The sequence below is a fragment of the Lissotriton helveticus genome, chromosome 12, assembly GCF_964261635.1.
Source record: "Lissotriton helveticus chromosome 12, aLisHel1.1, whole genome shotgun sequence".
In the NCBI taxonomy this organism is placed as follows: domain Eukaryota; kingdom Metazoa; phylum Chordata; class Amphibia; order Caudata; family Salamandridae; genus Lissotriton; species Lissotriton helveticus.
Genome location: NC_136073.1, coordinates 141,707,075 through 141,733,297, shown reverse-complemented (window position 1 = coordinate 141,733,297; position 26,223 = coordinate 141,707,075). Strand labels below are relative to the sequence as shown.

Below are 26,223 nucleotides of genomic sequence, written 5' to 3'. Positions count from 1 at the left end.
TGTGGAGCTTTGACCCCTTATTGCTAGGATACCTGCTTATTTTGATTCACTAGATTCTTATTTGATTTCCATATTAAGAAGCAAGTTGTTTACATAGGTTTGAGATGGTAGAAGTCAGCCTTTCATTGCTAGTGTTGGGTTTACATGTTGCATTAAGTGAGTACTCTCTTATATTCCTTTGCATTCATAGGGTAACAGTCATAGTAGATCTATAATGTCATCAATCCATAGAGTTGTTATATTTTGGCCATTATCTCTCCTGAAAGGATCCCCTGCATTAGGCAGTCTCTATATGTTTCTTTTTGTGTTATGTGTGACAATCTTCTTTAATATCATAGTTTGATTAGCCATTGCGGAAGATAGTTCAGTCAAGCTATCTGTCATTTTTGTTAACATGTTAGTAATGGCACTCATGAAAGCTAGCAGTGGGTACGTTGGGGTCCAAGGTTGTCTAGTTCTGCCAGCCTTGATTTGAAAAATGTAGTCAGTCAGTCAGTCAAAAAATAACTTTATTTGGTTTATCATAACCATAAAGCATATAAATCACAATCTATTACATGAAAAGATTAAAAACGAAGCGTGTTTTCACTCTGTTAAAATATTTACACTTTCTGCAAAAAGGGTCTTTTCAGTCCCCAAGCCTTTAGTCTTTCCCTGCTTTCGTGAGTAAATTTTCTACTAATATCATGAATTTTATCCCCCGACATGTTAAAATATTTGATGATGCGCCCATCCAACTTGTTACAGCATGTCTGCAAGTGCGAACGTTTAAATCAATGAAGACAGATTTCAACAGGGACCTTCTTTCTGCTTTTACTGATTTACAGTGGCTTAGAATTTCTGTATGGCACCCACATAAACGGCATGCCTTTGTTTGCTGTTTATTTTTTCAGGAGGGGACCAAGTCCTTCGAGCAGTGATCGCCAAATCTGAATGCCATGAACCTCCTTTTTAATGATAGTCGGAAGTGGGCTGCTAGGTAGGGTTGTGGTTTTAGGCTTAAATATGAGTTTATTACAACCCATGCGTGGCGGCGTTTGGGCAATCTCCTGTTATCTTCCACAAAGGATAATGCCTTTGCCCTGTTGTTACAGACTTTGTTAAATGCGGACCTTTCCAGCTTGCTATTCCAGGCTTCTCCCATCTCTAGTTCCTCCTGGGCAATAGGCAGATGATCACCCCAGGTGTTTTGGTTTCTTTGCTCATATTGTAATTTTATTTCAGTCCAGCATAGGTTGTTCAATGTTCCAATTTCTGCTGCTCTGAGTTTCCAGCATAATTTTACCAATATTGCTTTTCTTTGGAATTCTTGGTTCTGGAGCCCAAATTCCAAACAAATTTGTGCTGGCGAGGAACCTTTAAAAAGATTGAATACTGCTTTATAAACCTTGATTTGATTTGAAAAATGTAGATTCTTGAGTAGGGCTCTGAATACATAGTTGAAGTGTTGTCGGTGGGTCCTTCACTTGTTGTTGGTACAATTGATCTGTTAAAGCAGCTCCCAATACTGGCCCTTGGGATGAGCTATTCAATACGTTAGTTAGCTTCATATCATTTCGTGAATTACCCATGTCATTCTTTGGATTGATACCTATAATAGGTGTAGAGTTTGCTGTTTGTAAATCTCCTCTATTGTTTACAGACTCATCACCTGAGTCTATGGAAAGTCTCGATTGTAAAAGGGAAGGGACCTTTACTTGGACAGTGGCCAAGATTGCCTTCTTTGAAATTGGGTCCTATTTTAAAGTTGAGGTCACAGGACTTGGTAAAAGGTTTGTGTGTACTTGCGGACTGAAACATTACAGGATAGTGTGTTGTATTTTCTTCGTTTTTCATGATTCTTTGTCAACAGGAGTTCGGTCCTCTGCCACTCCCTGCTTGTTATCATACACTTCAGAAGCCACCAGGAGCTCCAGAGGCTCCAATTGCGTCAAGTTCAGAGCACCTGCCTGATTCCGCCTTGTCATTGTCACAAAAAAAGCCCCGCTAGAGTCCACAGAGGTTAATAGTAAGTTTGAGTCACTTTGAGAACTAATTGCACTCTGGAAAGAATGTTCTAAAGACCTGAGAGGGTCATAAAAGATATTGAAAACAAACTGTGCTCCGAGCTGATGGCAGAAACACAGGTAAATATGGGTAATAACAGAGTACAAATACTTGTCATCCATGTAACACAACTCACAGGCACATAGAGGGCACAGTCCAGGAATCATATTTTCTCTTTTCCACAGTCTTAGTTCTTCCTTAAAGTGCCTCCTTAATTGGATGTTGTGCTGCAGAGTGTGGCAAGAGAAGGTTGTGGGGGTTAGCGGAGATTTTCCTGCACTCAGATGTAGTCAGTTTTTGAGTCATCAAGGTACCCCCTGTTGCCCACTGCCCCTGCTGTCCCACCGCCTGGGTCGTCACTGTGCCTAATCCCTTGGTGAACCGAGAGAGGCTGGGCCTGCGGCTGGATGGTTCTGTATCTGTGGGGGTAGGTGTGAGCTACAGATTCGATACTGGGGCAGACTACTTTTTCTGGGTTTTTCTGGTCCTTCTCCTGGCCCTGCCCCCCGGTTTTGGTTACCTTTGTATTTGTTACCTTAATTTGTTGATACTTGTTCTTCCTGCCCCTGGTCTACCAGGCATCACTCTTTCCTGGCATGCCCTGGCCTTTCCTTTGATTGGTCTATCCTGGTCCTCCCGGACATAGTCCCCTTGGTCACCTTAGGTTAAATTACTGTACACTTTACTTTGAATACTTAGAGGTCGATTCTGATGTCTTTTGGAAAGCATTCCTACCGAATCGGTTTCAGAATGCTTTCCAGACGACTCGGAACTGGGGATTCTGGCTGAGCAATTAAGATGTATCCGGATGCTTCCTGATATCTTTTGGTCAGACTCCCATTGATCTTAATGGGAGCCCATGTTCCAAACGACAACGCAGACTCCCGTTATAGAAAGGGGTGGCTGGGGAAAAAGCTTGCACCCTGTGGCAGGCCCCCCATGGTGCCTGCCACAATGTGCATGGTTGGAAAGGGGCGTCCGTTGGGTACCCCTACGGAACCGATTAGATATGCCTGCAGGGGGCAGATATTAGCTCCCAAAAACAGATTCCGCAGCCGATTTGTTCTGAAGAAACCGAATCAGAACGGCTGTCAGAATTAGTCATTGTTCGTTTTGGCGAGCAACAAATTCGGAGCCCTTCCGAATGACATAGGAATCAACATCTAAATCGATTCTTATTATAAAGCGTAGTTTCTTTTTTTCGTAAATATTTTTATTTCAAAGAATTCAATGATCGCATGGTCCACAACATCAATATTGAATGTAAGATATGCCTATTAAATTCAACTATAAACACATGGTACCAAATACATTTCATACCGCATATTACATATTTATATATTATATATCATATATTATATATTACATATTATTAAATGTGAATTTATAAAATTCTATCTAAAGGAGAATAATGATGTAGTAGCCTCCTTAATGTTACAGGATGATATAAACCATTAATGAATATTGCACATGTTCTACCGCACCTTGCCCCATGAGCCAACCTATTCCCAAGATACAAAAATATTTATTTTACATCTTGCCTTCTTACTCGTTGTTAAGACAGAAAACTCCTCAACAATTTATACTTGGTATAAGAGCCTGACCTTAAAGCACACTGCTTTTCCATTCCCTCAAACCTGCGCATTTTTTTTAACCACTGTTGGAATGTTGGGGTAGATTCCATTTGCCAATTCTGCAGTATTAAAGATCTAGTAACTAGTGCGATAATAAATAGCTGTTTCGCCTGTAGAAGACTAGTACACATATCTGGAGAGTGTCCTATAGCAGCATTCTGTATGTCAATAACTGTCTGTGTTTCCAGGCAGTGGAAACAAAATCTCCCAATACCATCCCAAAAGTGTTTTACTTTCGGACAACCCCAGATAACATGCATCCAACTCCCTCCCCCTCGTGCTAAGCATCGAAAACATGATTCAGGTACCTGAGGGTATATTTTATGCAGAAACATAGGGGGCCTATATAATAACCATTTGGTATAGGATTGCTTTTTTCCAAAAGTAGCCCCCTTTATAAGTGTCAGTCAGTCAGTCAATAAAAAACTTTATTTGGTTTGTTACAACCATAAAAGTATACACTTTACATATTATAAACCTTTATCAAAACACATAACATAATATATTATTAAAAAACTGAAGCAGCTCCTAATCCTTGCATAAAAAGTAACCAACCTCCTTTAAGTGTTGATCAGATTTCTTCTTAAAAATATTATTATCACAGTGGTTTCAATCATATATACACCATCCTTCTAAAATCCATTACATTACTATTAGTCTTTAAAATACACTCTTATATTATACTCAGTATCTGATGCACCTGTTACTCTATGCCCTGGAGAAACACCCTAATTTTACTCATAAATTTCCCCACAGCGCAGGCTACATCTAACTCTTTCAAATCCACTAGAAGATTAGCAGATTGCATCCTATTCATAATTCTACATTTTTAAATATCGGGCATAACATCTCTTTCCGTATATCTATAATCGACCTACAGTCCAATAAAATATGTACAATATCACAGTGGGTACCTAACATACAAGTACATTTACCATTGCTATTTATCATGCGGTTTCTAACCCTATTATTTCCATAACAGAGGTTTATTTTTTTGCCTAATATTGCATGACCTAGCTGCGGGCATAACTTTAGACCCAGCCTTCCATACTCTTTCTTCAAAGAGGCTCTTGTTTCTTTTGCCCATGACAGACCACTAATGGCAATTTCACCTCTACACCACTGGGAGATCTTTTGTAACTCCCCTAACCCTAAGCGCTGCCAAAAGCGTATCATAGCCTTGCTAGCGGTTACTTCCCAAGAGATGAGTCCCAGCTCTATTCTTGAGGCTTGTACCATTGATGCCTTTGGTAGCGAGAACAAGCTTTTCAGGATATTGCCCTCTTCTTTATCCCAACATGTTTTCCCACTTAAAAGAAGTACCTCTGCCCCATATAAAAATTGTGCAGGAATGATTGCTAAGTAGGCCTTTATTAACGGCCCATCTGACATTTCACCATAAACGCTGTTGAATCTTTTTAGACCCTTCACGGTAACCAGTGCCCTCATTTTCAAAGCCTCCAGTTGGGTGGACCATTTCAGATTACTCATAAACCAGATTCCCAGGTATCTATATTCTGTCACCCTCTCTAGAAGAGATGTGCCAAGGCACCAAGGGAACCTAGTCCTGCTTTTACCAAAACATAATATTTTGGTCTTCTCCATATTCACTACTAATTTTTTGTTTAAGCAGTATTCATTAAACACATTTAATTTTCTCTGGAGACCTATCTCTGTCGGGTCCACAATCACCAGGTCGTCCGCATATAGCAGGCAAGATATATGGTTTCTACCTACTTTTGGGCTGGCCCTTCTGACCTCTCCTAATTTCAATGGTAGGTCTGCAATAAACAATAAAAAAAGGAGGGGGGCCAGTACACACCTCTGCCTCAGGCCATTTACAATCTGGATCCTCCCTGACAATCCTGCCTCCTCATCCAAGATTACCTGGGCCCAGTTGTCTGAATGCAGGACCTGTATAAGGGCTAGCAGGTCTTCATGTATTTTATAGCCTACCAGGGTTGACCACAGCTGCTCCCTGCTCACAAGGTCGAACGCCGCGCGGAAGTCCACAAAGCAGAAAAAAAGGTTACCCCTCTGCTCTATCGACTTCCGCGCGACCGCCCAGAGAGCAAAGCAGTGGTCCACCGTTGAATGCCCTTCTTTAAATCCACCATGTTCAGGGGTACTATCAAGTTATCTTCTGCCCAATCTTTCAGTAGCCCTAGGATTACTTTGGAGAATACTTGATCCCCAATATCCAGAAGATTTATTAGGCAATAATTTGTAGGGGAATTTACATCGCCTTTTTTATGTATCGGTCTTATAATTGCCCCTTTCCAACTATCTGGCATAATTCCTCTATTTAAGATTCTCAAAAACATCTTTGAAAGGAATTCTGCCCACTACTCTGGATTGTTTTTATAATAACAGCAGGTAGGTTATCTGGGCCAGCAGCCTGTGCTAAATTTAATCCGGCTATTATGGTCTTTATATGGCCTGGGGAGAACTGCCCAATAACTTCTTTCCGTACTCTTGGCCAGCTGGTTACTGGTGTTTCCCCCCTTCTTGGCCATTTGCCATAGATTTCCTCAAGGTAGATTGCCCACTTATCCTCTGGAACTGAGCATTGCATAGTCCCTACCCCTTTCCCTGTACATTCCTGTATCATTTTCCAAAAGCCTTTGACATTTTTTTCTTCTATTGCCTCTAGTAAGCTCAACCAACATTTTTCTTTGAAAGATCTTTTTTTTCTCTAATGTTTGCCTTATAAGTTATCCTCAGCTTCTTAAGTTCTAATAATGCTGCATCATTATAACTACGCCTAAGGCGTCTTTCATATTGCCTAATTGCTGTCTTTACTTTCCGGCACTCTTCGTCAAACCATGGTTTGTTATTTGGATCTGCGTTAGCTTTACTTGCTGAGCTCTGATTTTCCCATTATTTTTTATCCTCAGGCATTCTACAAGTTGCTTTATTATATCCTCATACCAGGATATATCCTCCCCTGTTGATAAATTACCTAACTCAACTGATATCTGGAATGCACTCAGATTCTTTATGTATTCTTCACTAATTCGGGTTGTAAACCACTTAGGATATTCAGTATCTACTTGTAACACTTTCTGTCTCGGTGGGACCCATTTTACCTGTAATTCTATCTGTAATGGGAAGTGATCACTACCTTCTACGCTGAGTATTTCAAAGTGTCGTATTAGTTGAAAACACCATGACTGCATAAAAATATAGACTATAGGGCACATTTGCTGTCCTACTTTAAAGGTACGCCTTGCTGGCCGATCCATTTCTTTCCTGCCATTAACACATACCAGCCCTATTTCCCCCAGCAGCAGGCAAAGCTCCACGTCTTGTCTTGAAATGTCTCCACAGACTCTGCCAAGCATCAGTTTTTTGGGGGGTTTAATCTATGGTTAAAATCACCCAATATTAGGAGCCCATCTCTTGGGTAGATTTCATATAAATCCTATAAATCTTTTTTTAGGTTTTCCAACTCCACTTTATACACATTTTTTCTCCCTTTCTGTATATATACATTAATAATGCATAGGCCACCTTCACCTTGATGTTATTTGGGGTCAACACTCTACTACCTAATGCCCAATTACACTTTAATTCCAGAAGATATATATCCCTCACTATCCTTGTGGAAACCAACGACGTCTGCCCACCTGATGCCCTACCTACTTGATTCTTTCTTGCAGGCTTTACAAGTGCCACATTATAGTTATTAATCTTGTTCCAGGCTGTCAGCGAACGTTGGATGTTTTCCTTGGTCAACCACTTATCCTGCACTTTCTGATAGAATTTTTTTGTTTTGTTTATTGTACAGTTAATAAAAACTCACAATATTACACAATGGATAAAAAGTCATTGACTATATAAAAAAGGCTTTTACAAAAAAGGTATTGCACGTTAATAAAATCACAAGGAGTCTTTAGTAGATTAATGAGTCTTTCCTGTTGGTCCCGGCCTTGATACTTGTAGTTCTTATGGTTATAAGGCCGTTGGAGAAATCACTGTACTCCTGATATGGTCAGTTGTTTCACCCAACTGTCTTTTCGTTTAGTTTTGTTAGTGATTTCATATTTTTCTTGTGGTTACTTTGGCTTCGATGTCTGTGGGCCTTAGAGTTTTAGGGCCATTAGGAGAGATTACTATTCTCCAGGTGCGGTTGGATTTTCGCACCCAAGTGTTATTTTGTTTAGTTTTTTGGCCACTATTTCAAAGTATTAGACTGTTCTACAGTTTAACTGAGTCTCTTCGGGGTTAAAACAGAGCATCACTGCTTGCCTGCAGGTTTTTACGCCCTTCTGGTTCCATAGGGGCCGAAGCATGGAGCGCCTTGTGTCCACAAGAGCTTTACAAATGCAAATGATGTGTATAAGATCCTCCTTCGCAGATTGGCAATGGCGACATGCGTTTGATGGATCAGGCCTTTTCCATGGTGCTAGGTGACGTGCTATGGGTATGTTGCCTAAGCGCATGTTTAGGAACTTATTTTTTGTTTTTTGTGTGAGGCCCGTTGATAGGTACTCTTGTGGCTTTATGGTTCTGTACCCTTCAAGCACAACCCATCCATGTGCTCTCTTGGTCAGGGTGGCTCTGTCCTCAAGTGAGGAGACCAGTTTAACGACTTTCGACACTGCTTTTTTAAAGGTCCCAAAATCCCTTCTTGTTTCCCAGAGCGTTTTTAGTCCTAGGCTCTCCAGTGAGTTTGTTAGGTAGGCTCTTGCAGGTGAGGTTTCTTTGGAGTTAAGCTCAATCCATAGGTTGGCGTTTAGGGATCCTTACTCGGCGTGTTTAATTTTGCGCCAGCTTTTTACATATTGGCCTTTCCTTTCAACAGATTGTTTCAGCAGTCCAAATTCGAGTTGAATTTGAGCGGGCGAAGAATTTTTAGGGAGGTGGAAAATCGCCCTATATGCACGGCTGATGGTGTTATCCAGAGTACTTGCATCTTTGCCTCGCATAGATTCGCTGCCGTAGGAGAGCATAGGCTGTAGGCGAGCTTTTATTACCTGTAGGAGTGGCGCTAATGTCCTGTCGGGGAGAGCTTTCTGCAGGGGCCTTGTTGATAGTTGGAAGGTCAAGCCCTTCCGGCGGGTGGCCTCTAGTTGTTGCTTGAAGGAGCCTTTGCCCTCTATTATGACTCCTAGGTATTTATATGGGGTCACCAGTTCTAGTCTTTGATTATCCAGGTACCATACGGGTTTCCGTTTTTTGTTGTGGTTCATTGGCATGACTTTGGTTTTATTCAGATTGATTGTCAACGAGTTTGCTTTCGAAAATGCATTGGTTCTGTCCAGTAGGTTTTGGAGGCCGATAGGAGACCGGCTGATAAGGACCAGGTCATCTGCGTAAAGCAGATTTGAGAGCGTAATATTTCCTAACCGCGGTGCGTGTGATGTAACTGTCTGTAACTCTTCGGGAAGGTCCGCGAGGAAGAGATTGAACAACGTTGGGGCTAGGACGCAGCCCTGTTTTAGTCCTTTGCTGGTCTTTATTTTTCTCGATAGGTGTGTGCCAGATCCCAGTTTTATTTGAACCCAGGTGTCAGTATGCAACATCTCCAGCTGCTGTAGGAGGGGGCCGGGTATTTCTGATAGGTTTGCATTGTACTATTCTTTCTAAGGACAGACATCCAGCAAGTGACAGATTTACATGTGCTAGACTCTATCAGGTCTTCTGTAAGGTTATGGCTTGACATAAATGCATACAAATCTATACCTTTTAGGAGATCTGTATATATGGCCACTATCGTTTATCATTAAAACATATAATACCAAATTCAATCTCACTCCAACTCTTCCAAACATTTCTATTAATAAAATCGAAAGCCATACTATAGCCATTACTTTCCTATTTTTTAATAATATGTTTCTCTATCAAGAGACGATCGTCTAGATATATATTAACTAGGCGTGTAGAAGCATTAACTAAAGGTATGTTATAAAACTTAAATAATTGTGGTTTCTGCTTTATTAACCATTGCATGGTCTTATATCTAATTTTCCTGGGGTTTCTTGTCAGTCTTAAGAAGTCTAAAGTTTTACATTATTGGAATATTTTGTCTATAAATATTATCTATACTGATGGTCTAGTGAATCTATGAATATTGTATACAAAATTTGCATAATAAATTTCCTCATATTTGGGAGAGCCACACCACCTTCCATAATTGATCTATATTGAATATCTAGCGTTAGTATTGGTGTTTTATTTGCCCATACAAATGCTGAGAATAACCCTTCTAAAACAAAAAATTGAATAAAGGCAGTATAGACATGCGAAGGGTAACCTGTCCCATTAAAGAAATCTGCGGCTGTTTCCATTCAGCCAACAATGCCTTAACCTTACGAACCAATGGGATATAATTCAGTACATATAAATCATTGATATGCCAAAAGACCCATATACCTAGATAGCTTTTGGGCCGTGCATTGCTTAGATGACAACGTTGTGGCAAAAGAGTAGCCTGAGTACAGCTACATAATAAGATTTCAATTTTTAGCTTATTTATCTTGTATCCATCAAGTTCTTGAAACTCTTGGAATATCCCCAAAACATGCTCCTGAATGCTCCTCCCAGGTTTCAAGAAAAGGGCAACATTTGTATTAGTTCTTATGGCTATCGTCAATGGTTCTATTAAGAATGCAAAAAATATTGGCGATAGGGGACAATCCTGCTGTGTACCCCATTTCACTTTAGAAGTGCCAATAATCCATGAATTAATAACTACTTGCTCAGAGGCTCCTGCATACAAACATTTACCTATATCTCCCAGCATACTAGATTGAATGCCTTTTTAGCATCTAAAAACATCACCCGGGAGGGCACTTGTTTTTGTATCATGAAATCTAAGGCTTCAATTAAAAAAATTGTATTTGCAGGCAACTGCCTTCTTGCCACAAACCCACATTGATCAGGAACAATGGAACCGATAACTCTACCTAAATGGTTAGCTAAAAGTTTGGTGAAAATCTTACAGTCCACATTAGGTAGACTAACTGGCCTATAAATATTGATTGCCACGCCTCTCTGCGCTGCCCTGCATTTGATACACATCGAAGACCAGCCCACTGCTTAAGGGGTTCGCAATTGTTGTCTTTTTTATTTGAAAAGTGTCTTTCCTGTATAATCACAAATCCTGGGTTGTGTCCTCTACCATATATCTATTGCCTGTGCTTTACATTTGTTATTAAGATATTATCTTCAGTATCTCTATATCCCTCTTAATAACTAAAGATGCATATCAAGCAGGAAAAGAAGGACTATATATAAGAACAACCAATATTCTTCCACCAAACTGGGTAAAGTACATACAAGAAGAAAGTGATATGTGCATAAACCCAAATATCCAAGCTGCATACATTCTACTATGTCTGAGAAGTGACATGTAAATATATCTATATATTCACTGAAAAAAACATAGGTTTCAGGGACGTTATAGTTAGTTGGAAATTTCACTCATACAAAACCAGATAAATTTGGCCGTTATAGTTAGTTGAGCTAACTATAACTCGCGCCCCTGCAATGTACTGCTAATGACATCACATATTACATCATTCATGACATGGTCAGTGACAAACTGATGACATCACTGTTGACATCTCAAATGACATCACTGATGGCATCACTGAGGTCCTCAGGACACAAAAGTACCTCATCGCCCCACCAGCAGTGTGCCACAAGGCGCGCTTGCAGAGTGGTGTAAAAAGGGGCATTGCCTCGGACCACCTCACTGCAAACCAGCTCTGTGGCACTTACTGGAGATAAAGGCATATAGCCATGTCTGAACTGGGGTGGCTGAGTGAACTAAAGAATGGTGATGGATTAAACCCAGATCAGTTGACTGGGGGTGAGTGTTTGATTTGTTCAAACGCTCCGTCCATCATCCCCTTTTGTATTGCTTTGTTCGCCCTAAGTGTGGCAGGGTATGCTCAGATGTGAGTCCCTTGTTCACTTGGCCACTGGATTCAAGATAGCCTGGCTGATGAGGATTACCGAAACCGGTCCCAGGATGCTTGTTTCCGGTCCAGGGAAGACATGGCTTGGCAGTTCGGGCTGCACTGTTCCCATGAGGCACAGGGTCAGACTGATTTGCATATAGCCATGTCTGAAATGGGGTGGCTGAGTGAACTAAAGAATGGTGATGGATTAAACCCAGATCAGTTGACTGGGGGTGAGTGTTTGATTTGTTCAAACGCTCCGTCCATCATCCCCTTTTGTATCGCTTTGTTCGCCCTAAGTGTGGCAGGGTATGCTCAGACGTGAGTCCCTTGTTCACTTGGCCACTGGATTCAAGATAGCCTGGCTGATGAGGATTATGAATCTGAAACCGGTCCCAGGATGCTTGTTTCCGGTCCAGGGAAGACATGGCTTGGCAGTTCGGGCTGCACTGTTCCCATGAGGCACAGGGTCAGACTGATTTGCATATAGCCATATCTGAACTGGGGTGGCTGAGTGAACTAAAGAATGGTGATGGATTAAACCCAGATCAGTTGACTGGGGGTGAGTGTTTGATTTGTTCAAACGCTCCGTCCATCATCCCCTTTTGTATCGCTTTGTTCGCCCTAAGTGTGGCAGGGTATGCTCAGACGTGAGTCCCTTGTTCACTTGGCCACTGGATTCAAGATAGCCTGGCTGATGAGGATTATGAATCCAAAACCGGTCCCAGGATGCTTGTTTCCGGTCCAGGGAAGACATGGCTTGGCATTTCGGGCTGCACTGTTCCCATGAGGCACAGGGTCAGACTGATTTGCATATAGCCAAGTCTGAACTGGGGTGGCTGAGTGTACTAAAGAATGGTGATGGATTAAACCCAGATCAGTTGACTGGGGGTGAGTGTTTGATTTGTTCAAACGCTCCGTCCATCATCCCCCTTTTGTAGAACTTACTGGAGATACCTGGTGGGCTAGTTGGCCCCCAGGGACCCTCAGTAGTCATGGTTACTTAATTTCCAAACTTACAACTCACAAGGGGGCGCATTTGCAGAATGGTGCAGGGAGGGAGCGAGGCATCCTGCGAGATGATGGCTTTAAAATATATATTTTAGAAGGGGGGCTCTGTGGCACCCCTTCTTTTATTATTTTTGGGGCCCTGAGGACCCCATCCCTTAGGGCCTGACCCCTTTATTTAAATGAAAAAGAAGGAAGGGGCTGAGCCTCCCAAGGCCAATTTTGGCCCCAGGGACCCCATCCCCCAGGGCATGACCTCCTTTTTTAAATTAATTAATTGGGGAGGGGGGCCTCGTGACCTCTTCCCTAGGCCACTATAGGCCCCGGGGACCCCATCCCCTAGGGCCTGGCCTTTGTGATGGGGACCATGGGGGCTGCCCCAATGCCCCCACGGTCCTGACGGCTCCCCGACTCCGGTGGGAACTGGCATTGCTTTTTCACAAGGGGAGCTGCTGACATGCTGCCCCCCTTGTGCAGGTTTCCTGCTCTCGCTTCCATACACCAAAGCAGGGTTTGCTATGGCAGGGCGGGAACAATGCTCCCACCCTGCCATAGCAAACAGCAATGTTCCGGTGATGGGCACCCCGGGACATTGCAGGAGCTGGCCCTGGGGGTTGGGCCATTAAGGGCTCCAGTAGGTGGGCCGCATGGCCCCCCCTCGCTCCATTTGTAAACCCCGGAGAGGTAGTGGTCCCTGTGGCCAGGGGTCCACAACGGACCCCTGATTTTTTATAATTAGTGCCCCGGGGAGGTGACAGTCCCCAGGGCAGTGTGGCAGAAGCAGGAGTTCCCCCCACGCCTATTTTATATCAATTTAAGACCTGGGGAGGTGGCAGTTCCCGGGGCAGCGGGAGGCCACGTGCCCCCCTGCACATAATCAAATAGAACCCCGGGGAGGTGACTGTCCCTGGGGCATGGGGGGTGTGCAAGCCCCCCCACATTCAATTAAAGAAGCCCTGGGGAGGTGGCAGTCCACGGGGCAGTGCAGGCCCCCGCGGGCCCCCTCTATTTAATTTTGGCAGTGCCCTCTGGACCAGGCATACCCTGGGGCTCCCACGCTCCATTTTTCTTTGTTCTCAGCAGGATTTGTGCACCCAGAGCAAATTCTGCCAAAGTCTTCTTTTTTTAAATCCTTTTTTTTGTCCCGACCAGTGGGCCTTGGGGGTCAGGGTGTTTCTACCCTGCCCCCTTTTCTTTGTTTTCATCTTTTTTCACCCTTTTTTCTTGTGACACAGTTACTGAGTCACAAGATGGCTGCCAACACTTCCTGGTTTGGGGTGTTGGCAGCCAATCAGAGGGAAGCTCGTGCCGGGAGGGTTCGCGGACCCTTCTCAGTGCTCAGATATCGATATTTGTATTTATTGAATTTCTCAGCAACTACTGAACAGATTTACACCATTTTTTTAAAAAGGACGCTTTCTGGAACAAGACCTAACTTTTTGCCAAATTTGGTGTAATGCCGTTTAGCAGTTCTGGCTGTAGCCTATTCCAATTTTTCCTATGGAAATTGACATGGGGGAAACCCGTACTGGGACCCCTTTTTTCCCATCCCCTACTGGATGGATCACCCCAAAACGTTCAAGACATGACCTGACCCAAGTAAACCTTTTTGGGGGAAACTTTCGTGAAGATTCGTTTTGACAAATTCTCAACGCCTTTGTGCAGTAATTGCAAGCATGCCTGAGAAAATTATAAATTGAGGCACTTCTAACGTTGAGAAATTCCTTTTCACATTAGCTGTATTTAGAATATGTTCCTTTACCTGATTGTCTGCAAAGTTTAACAATATCATGCTTGAATACTGCACATTTGCATTTTTCTGAACCGGTACCCTATGTACCCTAGTGATGGTAAGAGCTCCATTTAAGTCCCGCCTCACTTTATTCAGCAGAATCTCAGACCACCTTAAAACTTGAGTGCCATCACATCCCTCTGGAATGCCTGCTAATTGTAGGTTAAAGCACCTGTTATAATTTTGTAGGTCTTGCAGCTTATTCTCAATTAGATTCTTACTCTTCTCGATGTGAGAAACCTCCTTCTGCATGCTTGCAATCTTATTCTCTAAGGCTGAGACATGACTCTCTGCCTCTTTCAGTCTTACTGGCATAAGAGTCATATTTTCCTCCATTTTAGAAAGTCTTGCATGAATTATTGCTATTTCCTGCGCCTATGATGTTTTTAGATCTCTTATCTCTTCAAGTACAGTAATAAGCTTGCTATTTGCTCACTCATCCCTTTCATCCTTCTTTTGCAGTAAATTCTTGTTTCCTGTCTGAGTGTCGGACAGGAAGGCGATTCTTGGTTAATTTCCTGTGTGTGAGATATAGGCACCACAGTGGGGGCATTTTGACTTGGAGCTGCCTCCATCTGGATCTGTGCTGATAAAAACCCTTGAGACTCATGCTGCAATTTAGATTGTTTTGTAAATAAAGGATATTTCTTAAGACATATTGGGCTGGTATTTTCTGTTGGGCCACTGCTATTATCCTCAGGGTTGTCTAGTGCTTGGGGATCTGTTGATGTATCCAAGAGTTGCAACTTTGACACTTCTCTCCCACTCTCTGACCCTTTCTCAGTTTCTATTAGGCTTGTATCAGTCACTTCTTTTTCTGATTCCAAAAGGACTTTTGCTTTAAGCTCCATTCTCTGCTGCACATTGCCCTGGACCTTGTGCTTCATTTTCGGGGCTAGAGTATATTGACTCTGCATTCCAGACTTGCTGTTAATTGCTTTTCGCTATGTTTGCATGCTGTAGTGGTACATTTGCAAAAATTCTCTTTGACAGTCCTTGTTAGACCTGCTACTTTCCGCATGCCCAGTATGTATGCTTCATCCCTCCAAAATGAACATATACGTTTTTTTGTTTTTTTCAAAAATGTTTAACTCATCTTCACTCCCAGGATGTGTCTTCCGTGTTTTTGTGTGTTGGCTAAGCTTGTAACCCCTTTATAGCTCCCTTGCAGCTATCCTTTCTAGCCCTTTCCAGCTGCTGAACAATTAGTTTAGGCAGCAATTGGCAGAATTTGCTTGACGTCACTCCTTATCCTTCTTAGGTCTCGTCTCTGCTGCTTATGATCCTTCAGTTCCATTTCATTAAGCACTATTAGAGCCTCTCTGGTCATAATGCAGGCCTGAGCTTCTTCGGTGTCCTTTGGCATTCACCCTGGGCTGCCGGGGGTGGAGTCAGAAGAGTGACTAGAGGCAGCATGCGTGGGAGATGTCTGCTGTCATCTTTGAGAACCCGTACTTTCTTGTGTATATGTTACAGCTCCCAAGGTGGTAGTTTATGAATATTCCTGTATAAGCCAAAATCATAAGTAACACCATCAGCACATGCTGCTCTTTTCCCTTATCTTTTCTACCCTGGGGTGCCCTTGAGGCTAATGTAGAAGAGTGACAACATTTATGTTTTCTATGATCGTCCTGTTGAGGTGAAGCAGGTGAGAGCTATGGCAATTTGGGAAGCCCAAGTAGACTCTCCATCTGAGTTTAATGTACGCTAATGCCTTCACTTTAATTGATTCAGGGCTTGTAACAGAAACCCTTCAGAAAAAAAAGTGGCCGAGAGTAGAGCAGAGAACCAGTTTTTAAAACAGCAAGTTACTGATATGGCAAATAGATTGAATAGTTTGCATGCATTACAAACAGAACTTCCGGGTGCCAAACTTTCCAAATCAGCAACTGATTTTTTGCAAGCACCTACGTTTTAGTGCTCACTAATGCCCAAGTAGGAGAAGCTACCTCCTCCATGCCACTACCATCAATCTTACCACCACAGAATACTTTAGCTGCTCTAGAGTGCTATGCTGATGATCCACAGATGTTAGGGATATTGTTCAATGAATGCGCCCTACAGCATTTCCCACACATGCCTCAAAGATAGCCTTCATACTGTCATATATAACAGGTGATGCATCAACTTCGTCAATTCCTTTGGTGACTTAAGGCAGCCATTGTTGTACAATTTGGAATTATTCAAGAATGTATAAAGGCATATTTTTGATAGGAGGACAGTAACTCAATTCAATGATTCAGAGTTGTTAGATTTAAGATAGGATAAAAAGGACCTCTTAGCATAATAATCTCAATTTCAGAGATTAGTAGTGAAAGCTGTCTGGCCGGTAAAGATAAGATCAGCATTTTTTTATCAAGGACTTAATGATGAATTAAAAGATTTACTATCTCAAGTTTGCAACCAGGCTACAAACTGACGAGTTAATTGATTTAGTGCTTCAAATGGATCACAGATAGCCATAAATGGAGGGGGAGAAAAGAAAATTAAACTCCAGATATAGGGCTTGAGAAAGAGGAAGAGTAGAGTAAATTTCTGAAAAATATACTCCAGGCTCTACCGAATCAATGTAAATTGGGGCTGTGCATCCTCCTATTTCGAAGAAGAATAGGAATTGCGTAGAGTCAGAGATCTCTGCCTATGGTGTGGCTCAGGCAAACATTTCTTTAGACAATGCCCAAAGAAACTTAAAAGGCAGTTTCTGGAAAACAAAAAATTATGAGCGGGCAGTGGGGGGCAGGGAGGCTGTGGGGACTTAATCCACTGAGCATATCCATCAGCCAGACACCAATGAAAAAGATTTTGAAAAACACATTGCAGCCTGGTACTGAACATATTACTTTAAATGTATTCAATAGATGGACCATTCAGATTTTTCTGGAATAATTGATTTAGAAGCCATTGGTAATTTTGCTTGATTGAACGAACATCTGTTAAATCTTTTGGAATTGAGATTAGACATGAATAAAGACCTAAACAACTCAGGGAAGAGGGTGGGACTTCTCTTACCTCTGGGCCTATAATATATTGTACAGTTCCCATTCTAATGGTTTGCTTCCAAACAAGAGGAATTCATAGTATTTGATTTCATAGATGTCCACAATTTCAGTTAATCTTGGGCATACCTTGCCTGGGAAAACATAATCTTGTCGATTCTTGGGATTTAGGAATAGTTATCTTCCCCTGTTTGCAAATCCCTGTTATATTCACTATTCACCTGATAAAGTAGATCCTATAGGGAGGGCTGCACTGTGTACCTGCTTTCTCTAGGCCACGACCACAAAAAATACACAGCAGCAGACACCATTGACTCTTCAGCAAATGATCCCATTGGAGTACCATGATTTCCTGGATGTTTACAGCAAGGGTGAAGCAGAGACCATGGCTCATATGATTTCAATATTGAATTGGAACCAAGTATACAAGTACCATGTGACCACATCTATGCTTTAATTTATCAAGAAACTACATTTTTGCAACAACATCTTGATGCCAACATAGCACATAGGCTCATCAGACCAGGTTACTCTCCCTCTGCCTCTCCCCTCTTTTTTGTACCCAAAAAGAAGAGTAAGCTGTGCCTGTGCATTGACTATAGAGCATTCAACAGCATTACCATAAAAACAGATATTCCTTGCCATTGATTCCAGTTTAGCTAGATCAGGCTTAAATGTTCTCTAAGATTTATTTACAGGGAACATATCATCGAATTTGAGTTCATAAAAGTAATTAATGGAAGACTACCTTTCAGACACAATTTGGCATATTTGAAAACCAAGTTATGCTTTTCGGTCTTTGTAACACCCCAGGTGCCTTCCAGTTTTTTTGTAAATTAAGTAAAGAGAGAATTTATAGATGTGTTTGAAGTAGTACACAGTGATGACATACTTATTTTTTTAGCACCTTTTCTGAGCATGTACATCATGGACACCTGGTGTTGCAAAGGCTGAAAAGTGCAGCTTCCATGTAACATCTGTAGGAATTCCTGGGATTTGTCATCTCTCTATGTGGTCTTTAAATGAATGTGAACAAGGTTAAACAGTGGTAGATTGGCCCACACCAAGAACAATTTGGGACATGACAATTTTTCTGGGTTTTGCAAATTTTTATTGATGTTTTATATAAGGTTTCTCAAATAAAATAAAACCCATCACTTGAATATTGATGAAAGATACACCATCTCATTGGACAGCTGAAGCAGAAGATGATTTGAAAAATTTGAAGGATGGTTTCACTACAGCACTAATTGTAAGGCATCCACATAACACACAGGCTTTCTACATTACAAAGCAGCTGATGCTTCTGACTTTGCAATCAGTGCTTTACTCTCACAGAGGCATCATAATACTGGACAAATATATCCTGTGGCCTTCGTCTCTATAAAAATTTGAGTCTAACTGATTGTAGCTGCACCATTACTTGTAAGGAATTACTGGGTGTTGAGGCAGCATTCAAATAATTTAGACATTATCTTCTGGGTATGAACACATCCAGTCACGGTGTACACTAATCGCATGAATTTAAATTTTCTTCATTCAAAAAAAGTATTATCAGCAAGGCAATTAAGATGGTCCCTCTTTTTTGCAGATAATGATTTTGTTATTACCTATCATCCTGGGAAATTAAATAGTAGGGCAGATCAATTATAATTTTATACAAACAATTATGCCACTAATCCAGGACCTTCTGTGCCATTAAGACAACAAGAAAGGATAACAGGCATATTGAAAAAAACATTGATTTCCAACAGTGGCAGAAAGAAGCAAGGCTTCTATTTCACCACAAATTATACAATCATGGGAATCTCAAGGAACATTTCCGAAGTGCAATCAAGGGTTTCTATGCAAAAACAATCTTCCATATTTACCAAAGCAAGAACTGTGGCTACAGGTTCTGCAAGCGACACATGACTGAAAGACTTCAGAGCATCCTGGGGTGACAAGAACTGATGATTTGATTGAGAGAAATGACTGATAAGAGAATCTAAGACAGGATGAACAAACGTATGTAAAGGCGTGATATCTGTGGATAGGTAGAAAGTTTCAAGACTAAGTCAATGGGATTGTAACATCCATTGCAGAATCCCTTGGGACCTTGGCACATGGTAATTATTAACTTAATTGTGGATCTACCTCCAGATCATGAATACGATACAATTGTGGTGGTTGTGGACGCCTTTACTAGGATGACTCATTTTATCCCTACCAAAGGTATTCCAACTGCCTTAGAGACAAGTACATTATTACAGCATATTTTACACTTACATGGCCTTCCTTTGTTAATTTTATCTAACAGAGGTTCTGAATTTATTTCATGGTTTTGGTCTTCATTTGTCTGTCTTTAGGTCTGGATGTATGACCTACCATGATCAAACTGATGGCCAGACAAAGCGAGACAATCACAATTTTTAAACCTATGTACGCTGTTTTATACAATCACAAAATTACTTGGTAAATTTAACATGGTTGACTGAATATTGTCACAATAGCAAGAAACATTCTTCCATTGAATATTCTCCATTTTATTGCTTGACAATTTGTCATCTACGCTTCCTTGAGGAAATTGCAAATACTGAACATCTTCTCATGGTGGATGAATGTTTAACTGCGTTATCGGTTGTTCATCATAAGGTATTGTATGAATTAAAAGAAGCCAAGGATTATTACAAGAATCAAGCTGACAGGAAAAGAAGTCCTGTGCCTATTTACATTGTTTGAGATACAATATGGCTCACCACAAGACGTCTATAATGACATGGCAAAAGACCATTTCATCCTTAGTTTATTAGTCTCTTTTTCCATTACAAAAGTGATAAATCTAGTTGCCATAAAACTAGTTTTACCACCAACAATGAAGATCCATCCACTGTTTCTTATGTCATTGAACAAACCAGTGAATTCAGGTAGAGATTGGTAGCATGTTGAAAGACAAACGACAATTTCCAAGATACACTAGGCAGGTGGCTAAAATACCAGTGTGACTGAGGGGGCATTGTTGTCAAATTTTTGAGATTGCTTAAGTGTGACATTTCAGTGGTTTCCAGTGACCATAGGAGTGACATTTCAAGTGATAATTTATCTCGAGTGAAACGAAGCACTGGAGCCCATAAAAAGAGATAAATATTGGTCTAAAAAGGGCTAAAAAGTGCCCCGATGGAAAGAGGTCAATATCATATACTCATGTGTGATAAATTTTAAAAAGCACAAGTCGATAAACTACCTTTGCCAACTAGGATTCAATACATTTTCTCATTTTTAGCCACATCAATGATCCCACCCCCTCTGGCACTCTACCTCCAATTCAGCACTTAAGAGTTTGTCCAGTCTGCTCAACATTTCTATGTTAAACAGAAGTGATTGACAGACTGAGTCAGCATAATGCACTCTCAAATCTGTGTTTGCGCTGGATGCCAGCGGGCAACATACTTCATGTTGCTGTGCTGATTGTAGGCAGGCAAGACTCTTGCACTTCAAGGATGGTGATAGTCACTGTTTTGCTGTCACTTGTGCTGTATGCAATGAGGGCAGCTTTGCACAGCTAGTCTATGGCAGCTGCGTTTCTACTGTTGTGTCACTGGCATGTTCTGACGTGATCTTTAACTTTGGTAATGGCCTATTCCTCTGGAGGACTCTTAATTATGACAGGCACTTTTGAAGTGTGTGGAATCTGTTTTGTTATTGTAGTGTTTAATGTTCTATAAATGTAGCTTATGCTAACATAAGCCAGTTTTATGCAGTGACATCGTATTGTACCACACAATCACTGCTGTTTTTTTTTCTCCTTGCTGTAAATAAGAATTGTGAGTTTTTACATTGAAAGTCAAGCTTTTCCACACACGCTGAATGTGATGTAACTAACCAAGTCAACCTAGCTATGCCAGGCTGCCTTACATACTTTGTATCAAATCGTTTTACCTGAATAGACTCCGAGAATAGCTGAATAACATTTAATGGCATTATGAGAGAATCGTCAAATGTATTCTGTAGTAAAATGTTTCTTTTTGTTTGTTCTCCAATAGTGCACATCCTGGGAACCATGATCCTGTGTAGCAAATGTATGAAATCCTTTGTCTAAAGTCCCATAAAAGAACCTGTATGTTCACTGTTACAGAGCCCACCTAATTAGTCAAATCTATGCTTGATTTTCTATTGAAATGTACTTAGTTATTAGTAAATATGATTTATGTACTACTATGCTAACTGATTGATGGTCCAGCTTATGTACCTCTTCTTTCTATTGTTTATGAGTCCATGCTCAAAATCTTCCCAATGATGATCATGAACATTAAAAAGCATTGCCATCTCAAGGAAGGAATAATTTCTATAAAATGCTTTGAAAACATGCTGTTCGTTGCAGTCATAACTTGAAAGAGTCATATGCAGACAGCCAAATATCCCCATACTCCAGCACAAAATATCTATTTGCCATAACCTAAATCACGGAAAGCAGAAGTTGAATGTGTTGTTTTAATTTTATAACACATTTAGTTCATGCATCTTCTTGTGTACACACTGTTATGCATGTGTATATGCACTTACTTTCAAATGCTTCACAAACTTTCCTCTACCCCTCCTGCACGATGGCCATTAGGCTGCCATTGCTTTGACTTGCTTTTTTGTTTATGTCATGCTGAATAAAGACCCCTTCCCACTATTTATCCTGACACCAATCAAATAGTACATAATCATACTTGCCAACATTTCTCAAGAGGAAGAAAGTAAAAAGATTATCGGGAATTTATTTTCTCCGTTGATTAACATTAAAGCAGAGTCAATTTTAGATGGAAGACAGCTAAAATAAAGGCCTTTTTGGGTTTAAAAATTAGGAGTCGCCTGCCAGAATCGGGCTTGTTGACATTTATGCATAATCTTTGCTATTTAGCCTGAGCTTGAATAAACAGTGAAATTTCAGTAAGCTGCTGATTAAATAGCAAAGATGTCTAATAGTTTGCCAGCTGATGTAAGTAGTTGAGATTACGTACTAGTTGGCCGGACACCAGTTAAATTGCCACTTCCATGTTGAAAACAGTCCCTGGCATTCATGGCAACATTTTAAAACTGAAAAGTGGACGATTTTGAAAAACATTGGGGAATGTATTTTCCCCAGTGACTTATATTGAAGCAGAGGCAGTTTTAGGCAGGAGATTGCTAAAATAAGGCAATTTTGTACCTAGAAAATCGAGAGTCTCCCGCTTGAATTGGATCTATTGGTACGTATACACTGGACAAAACAATAAGCTCTAAGTGGGCAATCCACAAATGTAAGGCTGCAGATTCTGAAGCTATAAGTGGGAAACCCCTATCTTCTTTATAAGAACAGCAGTCACAAAGGGGAAAGAGTGTTTGTTCCTAGCCAGTGTAATCTTATCACCATCTCTGTGCTCTCTCTCTCTCTCACATAGAGTATGTGTCTCAACACTGGAAAGAAGATGCTTTCTTTGGGTACCAGTTCCTCAATGGCGTGGATCCTATGCTGATCAAGAGGTGCAACAAAATCCCGGACAACTTCCCAGTGACAGAGAATATGGTGGAAGATATCCTAGGAGTACACACAAACCTTGCAACGGAGCTGCAGGTATGTACATCTAATCTTGATTTCATAAAACAGCAAGCTGGTGTAGGTTTAAAATGGGTTCAACTGGAGGCTCCAGAGGCTCTTTTTTTAGGTCTCGCTGAGTTAGCGCGCATGAGCTGCTCAGAGAGACATTTAATAGCGGCTTTTGGAAGTGCTCCAAAAACAGCCACCAGCTTGCGCTCACGCGCACAAGCACACATGCACGCTACTGCACGCGCACCCCTTGCATGCTTTACGCATCATTGGGATCACTTTCGCTTTCAGAGCGATCGTGATCGCGATGTTTTACTTTCTCTTTCACTGCCGCGCGGCACCAGTGATAGTTTTACCAATTTTTATTCAGTGACCTCTGACTGCGTCTCAGTTAGGGCCTCCTTATAAGTATCATGGATACCTTCAAGGGTACCAGATACCTAACTGTACCCATTGCACTGCAGGATTGTTGAAAAAAAAAAAACGAAACCTGGGATGGCAGCCAGAAGTCCTCTCGCTCTTGGTATTACACTCACCCCGTTCCCAACACCCACTTGTGCGCGGACACACGTGCACTCGTATTCTCTGGCTTCTGCCTTCTTTTACCCTTTCTGTTCTCCGCCCCTCGCCATCTCCTCCACCGCTGCACCCTGTGTTCCATCTCATCCTCCCCTTCCCGTCTCTTCTTTCCTGCCAGGAATGTGCCTGCCCTCTGAGGCCCGGCCATACTCTGGGAATCGTAATGCACTCCAGATTCCTGCAGTTGTCCATGTCCGCGCCAGAGCCGCTGCAGCTGCTGCTTGGGGGAGGGTTTGGGATGAAAGACAGGCACACTGTTTTCCCCCCATTTCCATCAGCCCTGCTACAGATGTGAGTGGGCTGTCGAAATTAATGTACGGTGGGGGGGCGGGGCGGGTGGCTTTAGGATGTCTTTTATGGGACTTGACAGGGAGTGTGACGCGCAATGAGTGCGCTCCCTGGAGTATGCGCTTTGGGCAGAAGCGCAGTTAGTAATCCTAGGTTAGGGGGCTGTTCAAATAAATAAATACTGACTACTCATTTGAAGTTGTTTGTATCGCCGCGAGTACCAAGTCAAGTCGTCAGTGCGGCTGACAATTGGTATAGAAATATTAAAAACAATCGATATCGATCCTTAATTTACAATTTGATGCCTGTAGGTTTTTTTTGGGGGGGGGTTAAGAATTTTACTTTAAATGTATCCTTACCTTTATATGGGTGTATCTATATGGTATGAGATTAAGGCGGTCTAGCACCTAAATTCCACATATTTTAATCGAGGTTCTATCGGTGCTCTGGGTTGAGCTTTTCTGAAGAGGTGTTTTTTATGCTTTATATTTAGGGCTCCCGGTTTTATGGAATTTCTTTTTGGGCCATTTCTGTCTGTATTTATCCATATTTATTTTTGGGCCATTTTATCTGACAGGTAAAAGTACACAAAGGCAGCTGCCAATGGGATTGGCCAACAGCATTCAGCAGGGCCTATCTGGAACAAACGGCCTAAGTGGGCTAGAGTGGTTGAGGAACCGGCATTGGCAGCATAAAGGTTGAACTCTTAGAAAAGGACAACGTGAAGTGTGGGCAGAAAGGCTAAAGGGCAGAGTTGACATTTTCACTAATCTAACGATCATACTTGCGGTAGTCCAGAGAACCATGGGATGCAAACAGCAGGGCCAGCTGGAATAGCATGAGGTTTCCCAAAGTATTATTAAACATAGGGCGCAAAGTATTATTAAACATGCGTGCTGGGTGTTTTTTGTTTTAAACAGCTCAAATAAAACGAGAGCCGGTGAAACAATAAATGTCTTTAAGTACATGATACCCGTTAATGGTATTAGTGCTCAGTAGCCAGCGCTCTTTGTTATTTAATGGTAGCGCGGATAAACTGCAGGCTGAGCTGAGTAGGGGGTGGCAGCATAGTTAGACACTAAGTAAACCTCTTTGCAAGTCACTTACTACAACAAGCATTGGCATAGCCAATAGGTCTCGCTTTTGGGACCTTATAAGTATTTAGTTATGCAGCACAATATCCTTGGTGCAACAACATCAACCGTTGCATGGCTAAACACTTAGAAGGTCCCCAAGGCGAGACCTTTTGGCTATGCCAATGCTTGTTGTATTTAGGAATGGCCTGGCAACACTGCTGTTAGCAGTTCTTACACATATACATAGAGTTGGCTTGTTTCGCTCAACTCACCTCGTACTGTTTGCAGTTTGGTTTAACATTCTACCTCCTATGGAGTGCTTGCATTGTCATACAAAAGGTACTACTCTACATCTAAAAAGTACATTGGAACATAACAGATTACATTATTTATCTCATGTATGCAATGTTTGCAGATACAATTGCCTTTTTTTTTACTTTATCACACTTCACATGTACAGCCTATGCAGCAGCAGTGGTGCAAGCTTCCTTAACAGACACACAACACAAGTATTGTGCTTGTTTTAGATTATCATAAGTGAAATGTTTTTTAGTTCACCAGCCTTTCTGAGGGAGTTGAAGCCTGTGCAAGTTGTTCCTTTATATCTCAGATTTCTGGGTGTGTATTGATAATCTGGATATATTGCTTACTTTTCACTTGAAACCTGAGAAGCATTTTGGAGCTCTTATGATTACCCGCATGTGTTTAGAGTCAAAACAACTTTGATGTGGCATTGTAGTGCTTTGCTATAAAGAAGTTGGAGACCAGGGACATTATGATGGATTGGGTGCAGTCTTGGTGAGTGTTGTCCTGTTGTGGGCAGAGTTATGTATTGTGCATGATCGGATGAAATGTGCTTAGTTTATGTTGAATTAGCACAACATGCTTGTGTAGCAGAGGAGGGGTTAAATATATGGATGTGGCTATTTTCCGGGCAGTCAGTGATAGTGCATAATCTCTGCTATTTACCCATCAGTAATAATCTGTGCTGTTTAGCTGATTCACTGGCCAAGTAGTAGAGATTATCTGCAATTTACCGGTGGCCAGATAAATAGTGTGAAGGAGCTTTCTATTTAGCAGGCCTTGAAGATAAAAAGGTCTCCATACAATGGTGGAGTGGTAACCATCTTGTAATGAGGATACAAAATGTGTGTCATTTGAAAGTAAGTGCATGTACAAATGTACAATAGTTTGTACAAAGGTGAGGACATGGATTAAGTTAAGCTGTTTACAGATAAAAAAAACAGTAAAATGTTGTAGAAAACAGTTGTTATTTTATTCAAATTCATAATGTAGTAATCAAAGTTCTATTTCTATAGTTTAAATATATAGCACAAAAATAT

General features: G+C 41.4%; 1 protein-coding gene across 1 annotated transcript in view; it reads left to right on the top strand.

Moving 5' to 3' along the window:
* Positions 1-26,223, top strand: part of LOC144799722 (hydroperoxide isomerase ALOXE3-like) — a 446,013-nt gene that overhangs the window by 159,594 nt on the left and 260,196 nt on the right. Inside the window, exon 6 of the mRNA XM_078671234.1 lies at positions 22,792-22,964. Within this exon, the coding sequence (XP_078527360.1) occupies positions 22,792-22,964 (173 nt within the window). The remainder of the gene's footprint in view (positions 1-22,791; positions 22,965-26,223) is intronic.